This window comes from Echinops telfairi, unplaced genomic scaffold (assembly GCF_000313985.2).
Source record: "Echinops telfairi isolate 266 unplaced genomic scaffold, ASM31398v2 ScPeMD7_7468;HRSCAF=8506_0, whole genome shotgun sequence".
NCBI classification, from domain to species: Eukaryota; Metazoa; Chordata; class Mammalia; order Afrosoricida; family Tenrecidae; genus Echinops; species Echinops telfairi.
In genome coordinates, this window is record NW_022111369.1 from 8,424,690 (window position 1) to 8,432,531 (window position 7,842).

Below are 7,842 nucleotides of genomic sequence, written 5' to 3' on the forward strand. Positions count from 1 at the left end.
CGGGGTGCTTTGTGTGGTCAGTGAGGCCATTGTCGTTAGTCATCGTTGCCTTCGGCTTTCATTTTCTTCGCTCTTCGTTTCTCCTCAGGGAGAAACCTGTCTGTCGTCGGACCTGAGGTCGGTGCTCACCCATTCTGCAGACCTCAGTCGCGAGGCCCCAAATTAGGATGTAGAACACTGTTGGTATATGTGTGTGGTGTGTATGTGTGTACTTTGTTAATGCTAGTTGACCTTGACCTCCCACAAAGCTACTATCCTGAGCCCAGCTAATTAATCATTCCCTTGAGTTGTTTGGATACATCTTTTAAGTTTTCATCACTTTGCCTACCTTCCCCACCCCCAGTATGTTCATTCCTTATGCCATTCCGATCAATACTCGGAAGGCAGTTTAAAAATAAACACACTACTGACCCTCTCTGACCAGAGGCCTGGCCTTCCAGGCGTTTCCACAGGAAATGCCATCTGCTGCCTCATCGGTGGGCGGCGTGGTGCCGTGTGCATAGCTCTGGGGTGGAGGGCAGGTGCTCCGGGGCTTCCCTGGAGGTGGCTCAGGCAGCTCCTGTTCTGTCCTCAAAGAGGAGGAGCAGGCACCCCGCTCTTCTTTGAGAGTCTTTTTCTTGTGCCACCTGCCTTCCCTTTCTCCCTTCCTTGCCCACCCACATTTTTGAAATACTATGTTAAAAATAATGATCGCAACAGTAAATCCTGTTTTGTAAACCAAGCTCATGTCTGAAGTTCAGCTCGCCCGTGACTAGGAAAGGGTCCCCCAGCCTCAGCCAGGAAGGCAACGGAGAGAGAGGAGCTCCACACGCAGTGCTGGAACACTGGCACATGGAGGCTCCTGGCGGGGCGCACCCACCCAGCATGCTGCACCTGCTGCACCGTTGGGGCGACACCAAAGTGATCCCGGGGTCCTGCTGCCACTGTGGAGAAGGGGCCACCAAGGCCGGGCATTGGAGGAAGAACCAGTTCCACTTGTTGCTACCATCCTCTCCTGTCCCCTACCTTCATTCACCCTCCCCACTGCCCCCACCTTGGGGCAGTCTGGTCACCACCTTAGTCCATTCGAGAGGTAGGGGGAGTGATGGGAAGCCCCGGTGTGGGGTCTCCTGGGACACTGACGAGAAGGGGATTGGGTGGCTGCCAGCTGGCCCCACCCACAGAGGGCACCGGAGCTCGCCATGAATGACTGCCCTGGGTGGCATCAATCCAGTGAAGCTCAGGCTGAGGTGGGGCTGGCCAGGGCTGCTGCACTGGAAACAAAACAAAACAAAAAACCTGCCATCGCATGAGTCAGTTCAGCTCATATAGTGACCATGCAAGACAGGGTGGAACTACCTCCCACCCCATGCGTTTCCGAGAGTGCAGCTCTTTAGGGAGGTAGCACGCCTTGTCTGTGTGCCGCTGAGGCCGAGAGATGGGCTGGCTGATTTCTCCTTTGTCCAGCTGCTGCCTTCCGAGGGATGACTTCCCGGCCAGTGGGGCCCCCCAGAGCCTTGCCATCCCCCCTCCAACCTCCGTGGGTCTACTGGACGATCCTAGCTAGCATTTGAGGGTATCGCAACAGACTTGAAACTGGTGGGGGTGGGGGTGGGGGGTAGGGCAAGCCCTGTGCAAATGTATGCAAAGCAGCGAGCAAACTGTAAGCCTGTTAAAACCTGAAACGGGGATCTTGTCCCATTATGCTCTTTTGCTACAGAAGATGATATATATGAGCGATTTCACACACACACACACACCACCCCACCCCACACCACACCAGTTACACAAAGGGGCAATGGGGAGGGGAGTTTGACAGATGTCAGCAGTCACAGTATTCCTAGTGGGGAAGAAAGTGTTGTCCAGTTACAGATGACAAAATCAACACAGCTAATGTGCTCCTGTCTGTCCACTGAAGGCTGGTCAGCTGTCCAGTACGCCAGCCATGTGGTGTGCGAGGTCTCCAGCCTGCTCCCTGCGGCCGGAGTTCACGTGTGTCGCCGAGGGGAGAAGGGGCTGGAAGGCCGGCTGGCGTTCTAGGTCTTGCTCTGCCGGCAGTCATGCGATGCTAGCTCATTAACGTGGTGGGTTTCACCCACTTCACAGGACCCCGCGGGAGAGTGCCCACGGGGGGCTGTGTGTCTGTGTGAGAAAAGACATCTGGGAATGAGCATCTGGTGCATAAAGTGGCCGTTGGCCTCAGCGGGCAGAATGTGCTGCCGGCTCAGAAGCAAGGGCAACGCTTGGTGTTGAGGTTCACCAGTGAGGGTTCCTGTTACTTTACGCTGGAAAGGAGCACGGGAGGGTGACGAGCTCATTTTACTCGGGATGCTTGCTTGGACTTTGATGTGTTTCCTGTGACCGGAGAACAGGATACAGAAACCGAGGTTTGAGTTTCAGGGTGGCCACCAGACTCCCTTCTGCAGCCCTTGGTCGCCTGCCACTGCCTGAAAAATAAATCAAAGTTGCGGCGCCAAATATCTTCATTTTCTCGTGTTTGAAGCGTGAACTCGGTCACACTGTTGCTCCTTTGTTTACTTTTGTTTGATGCTTCTTCCCCCCGCCCCCCCTCTTTTGTTTCAGTGGCATGCCCTGTCCCGTGAAGAGCAGGCTAAATATTATGAATTAGCGCGGAAGGAAAGACAGCTACACATGCAGCTTTACCCAGGCTGGTCTGCAAGAGACAATTATGTAAGTCCCTCTGGGCGGCCGCCGCCCTGCACGTTGACTCCTCCTCCTCCTCCTTCCCTACTGCCCTCTAGGAGGAAACCTTTTGAAAATGAATGCATTCAGTGAGAAAAGTTTGCAGGAATATATTATTGCATCATGAAAGTTTTGCACTTTTTTTTTTTTTTGTATAGATGGTAAGTTCTTTCAAAGCTCTTCTTTTGTTATCATTAAACTACTCAGATTATCATCACAATACTGGTGAAAAGATTTAAGAAACAAACAACACCAAAGTCCATAATATAACAGCATTAGTAGTACTAGACACGGTTTTGTTTTTCCTTTCAGTATTTCTTCCATGCATGTGGATTTAAAAAAATTTTTGTAGCTTGAATATAAATGTGTTTGCACATACATGTCCTCATAGAAAAGAGGCTTCGGAAAGCTTGCACTGGGTCTCCATGAGTTGAGAGGAGCTGTAGTGGTGCAGCAGATTGCAAGGTCAGCAGTTCAAATCCACCAGCTGATCCTTGGGAGAAGAGGAGGTTTTCTGCTCCTGTAAAGAGTTATAGTCTGGGGCCATTAGTTCCTACCCTGCCTTAATGCTGTCAGCTTTATGATTTATAATAAGTAATTAATTATTTATAATGTCCGCCTTTTCTCTTTATGGCATAGTATTTGTAAATATTCCAGTTTAATGTCGACACAGTAGTCTATTCAGGGAATGTCGTAAAAGTACTTCACCATTTTTTCCTGCTCATAGACACTTGGGCTATTTTCTGTTCTTTCGTAATTATAAATAATCCCACAGCAAACATATCTGTGCACAAAACATTTATTTTTCTGTACTTGAGACTATTATTTCTGTAGGGCACATTCGTGGTGGTAGAGTTACTAAGTTAAAGGGTAGAAAGAATTCAAGCTCTTGGGAAGTACAGTCGCACTGCTTTCTGAAAGGGTCCACTTTAACCCTGATAAGCAAGGCATTCAGTGCACGTGTTTTGCCAGAGACAAATCAGAAGCGGGTAAAGGAAGGTTTTGACCCCATGTTAATGTACCCTGATATTTATTATGTATTTTATTAAATGTAATGGCTATCATTACATTTCAAACTGTGTTCATTTTATGGGCTGGAACTAATGTCATCATTTTTAGTTCATCCGGTATTTTGCTAGTAGAGCGTTTGAGCACCTGACTCATGGTAGTCCTGACACACCAAAGGATACTTCTGAAAAAGTGTAATTATACAAAACTACCGTATTTTGTACCGGGGAATAATTTTGATTATTTAACCTTCAGAACAGTTTCAGCATTGGAAGATCATTCTCATGTTCCCTGGGAGACCGACATGGGAAAAACCAGTTTAAAAAAAAAAGTACTACCATCGAATCCATTCTGACTCATAGTGACCCCTTATAGGACAGAATAGAACTAACTGCCCCTGTCAGTGCTGAAGCCTGTAACTGCTTGGGGGAGTTGAAAGCCTTGCTTTCTCCCGCGGAGTGACTGGCAGTCTTGAACTGTTAAGCTTGTGGTTAACAGCCTGAAATGCCAGTTAGAGGAGTCTTAATTTAAGTGGAATGGTCCCCTAAAGGAAGAGCAGGTCGATATGCAATGTAACAAGCTACTGTGAGGCTTCGGTTCACGAGTGAGACTCTGGGGAGACTGCAGTACCTTCTGAATGCCCATCCAAGCTTAATGCGAGGAACAGGCCGCACACTTGGCTCTGAAGACGGAAGTCCCTTTACCGCTCAAGGCTTTGAGCTTATGTGTAGGGTACAGCTGAAACAGGAGGCGCTAGTCCTGCGGTCTGTCAGCGCTGTGTGCGCAGCAGCCCAGTGCCCCCTCCCAGTGGCTGCCTTGCTTGTTGGAATAACAGCTACCATGTGCTGGAGGAGCCCAGGTGGGGTAGTGAGCTGCCGGCCACAATGTCAGCAGTTTGAAACCACCAGCTGCTCCATGGGAGAAAGATGAGGCTGTCTACTCCGGTAAAGGTTTAAAGTGTCAGAAAGCCAAGCGACAGTTCTGCCCTGTAAGGTCACTGTGAGCTGGAATCGGCTCAGTGCCGGTGAGTTTTCGAGACCAAATGCTGAAGGGGAGCCCTCTTGGTGCTGTGAGAGAAGCGTTGGGCTCCTTACCGCGAGGTCATCAGTTCAGGCCATCAGCTCCTCTGAGAGAAGAAAGAGGAGACTGTCTGCTCCCCTAATGATGTGCAGCTTGGAGTCTCTGTGGCGGGACCGGCCCCACAGCAGGGCGCTTGGTTTACCCTATGTTGCGTCTCAGGAACTCTGCCTTCAGTGTTTCATGTGTTGCTTCCTAACCCTTCCAACAGTCTTGCGGCATTCGTTTTCCAGATGAGGAAACTGGGGTCCCAACCACACCAAAACCAGATTTATTATCATCCGGTCAACGCCAACTCCGAGCACAGGGTCAAACTGCTCCTGCGGGTAAAACGCTGAAAACTCTGCAGGAGTAGAAAGCCTGCATCATTCTCCAGAGGAGCAGCTGGTGGTTTCAAACTGCCAGCCTTGAGGTTCGCAGGCCAACTCGTAACCACTGCGACCAACGACCGACGAGGTAGTTTGCCCGTGCAGTTAGGTAGCAAAGCTGCGACGTATACCCCCTTCAGCCTCACTTCAAAGTCAGGCTGTCCTCCTGACGGAGGGATCCCACTGCCTTGCAAAGAAGAGTGATCCCGCTGGAGCATCTAGTTCCTTGGCAGGAATGACCACCTGTCAAGACGAGGGTCCATGAGGCGCCCCTTGCATTGGGGAGGACCCATCTCCCACGTGAAGGGTTCCCAGAGCCCCTCTTCTCTGGAGGTCTTCTCGCAGACCCAGCCACAGATCCCTGGTGGACATGGTGTGCCTGACACGGCAGCGCTCAGAGCCCTTCTCTGACCCGCGCTGGAGCACGGCTGGCCAGTGGGTGTGTGCACACTTAGCGTTGCCTCCTGAAGCCCTGCGCCGGTTCCTTGTTCCGATCCTTACCTACGGGAACCGTCCTGCCGCTGAAGAAAGAGAAGTCGTTTTAGGGAAAGTCAATGCAATGTAACTTTATATACAGAGGATTGCCTCTGCCGAATCTTTGCAGGAGATTTTTTTCCCCCAAAGCTTGGTTTTACGATACCCCTCATAGGAAAGGGAACATTCAGATTTGTGGTGTATCGTTAATAATCAGACTGAGCCTATGAATACAATCACAGGCTGTCTGACGTCTGTTTGGGCAATGTCTGACTGCAGCGATGTTCAGGGTCCCCAGCAGTCTTTGGGGTGGGGTGGGGGTGCCTCAAGACCTTCATGGGAGAAGGGAATGGAGAGATCATGGGCCTATTCCACAAGCTTTTTGAAACCGTCTCGTACAGTTCAGAAGTCTAGATCAGAGAACAGGATGGAGATAGTGGAACTGAGTGTCTTGTATGAAGCACTTACCTCTGCTAGGTGTCTGCTGGTCAGTACTGTCCATTTTGTACCTTGACAGGCGTCGTCAATGCCCACATTACTGCTCTCTCTAGGTCCTGTAGTACACTCAATCTCAAATGCTGGCTGTATACGGGTTTTTGACCCGCAGGCAGCAGCGTCCTGTCGCATATCACATGCTTCTTGTGTGTGACCCCTCCACTTAATTTTCTCTGGAAAATATCACTGGAAGTGCACCAGCACTCCCAAATGCAGCAGCACGCACAAGAGGGATAGCAGCCTCGAGAGACAGAGGAGGAAACTGATTTGGACGTGAAACAAAAGGCTGGTTAAAACACCAAGGTGGAAACTAGGTGAATTTGGTTGTTCCCGACTTAAGGCATGTGCACATAAAGGCCTGGTCCTATTGCCGTGTGTGGCAATGGAGCACATCATGGACGCTTTAGCTGTTGGGCTACTAATCCCGAGGATGGCAGTTCAAACCCACCAGCCCCTGCGCTGGAGAAAGATGAGGCTACCTGCTCCCGTCAGGATGTACAACTTGCAAAGCTGGGAGGGGCTGCCATCAGGCTGAAGGGGCCCGGTGGTAGTGGGTTTGGTGGAGCTTTACCAGGACGTTAAGGCGCAGCACGATGCTATGAAGGCTCCAAACTCAACTGCTCAGTTGATAGCGTTTTAGCCAGAACATGCCGTTATTAAAATAACGGCTCATTGCAAGGGACTAGATGTGACCTCCTCCCTGGGGGACAGACAACAGAAAAGTGGGTCAAGGGAGACATCGGACAGGGCAAAATATCACAAAATAATAATTTATAAATTATCGAGGGTTCATGAGGGAGGGGGGAGCGGGGAGGGAGGGGAAAAATGAGGACCTAATGCCAGGAACTTAAGTGGAGAGGAAATGTTTTGAGAATGACGAGGGCAATGAATGTACAAATGTACTTTACACAATTGATGTATGTATGGTGATGAGTTGTATGAGCCCCTAATAAAATGATTAAAAATAAATAACGGCTCAGGAGAAGGGCTGATGCATATAAAAGTAAGGCCCTTTGTGCCCGCGTGCTAGCCTGATCCACCCTGAGTTCATATGAAATACCTATCTCCATAACTTCACTTGAAATACTGTATTCTGTGAGACCGTACGTTTTATGGCCTTAATTTGTGCTTATAAAGGGCTCAAAGGTGAAGTCTTGATACATCAACAATGCATCTGTTTCCTTGGGTGAGGCCAGTGGGCTCTCAGAGCTTTCAGAGTGATTCTTACTGCTTTCCAGCAATCTAGATCATATGTCATTTTAATACTTTAACGTTTTTTTGGTTCATTACATACGGATTTGCTTTCTGTGTAAGTTGAACGAAATAAATCCAAGCGACTTGGGTCTTTTTGTCCATCACAAATAGGGGTTCTGGTTCACAGCTGGCGTGTAGCACAGGGCCCGGCAGGGGTGTCCTGCATCGTGCCACTGACAGGGCTCATGCCTGCTGTGGCCTCGTCATGGGCCGCCTCGTGAAGGCAGAGTGCTCGGGAGGCACTGTGACCAGCGGCCAGCTGGCTACCAGGGGCTCCGGATGCAGTCCACGAAAGCACCTGTGACGTGTTCCAGTGTGACCCCAAGCTCAGGGCGAGGGCAGAGCATGGAGGCGCAGACCCAGTTCTACCTGAAGGGGAGGGGAAACTGAGTTGAGCAGTGGGTTGGACAAATGGCACTGGAGACAGGTGCAAATAGGTGTAGTAGTACAGAAGGGGGAGTGTGAGGGAGAAGACTCCACATAC

The 7,842-nt window shown here is 50.1% G+C and overlaps 1 protein-coding gene across 1 annotated transcript in view; it reads left to right on the forward strand.

Moving 5' to 3' along the window:
* The window catches only part of LEF1 (lymphoid enhancer binding factor 1), a 151,147-nt gene that overhangs the window by 123,173 nt on the left and 20,132 nt on the right, over nt 1-7,842 (forward strand). The window contains exon 9 of the mRNA XM_045284320.1: nt 2,563-2,670. Within this exon, the coding sequence (XP_045140255.1) occupies nt 2,563-2,670 (108 nt within the window). The remainder of the gene's footprint in view (nt 1-2,562; nt 2,671-7,842) is intronic.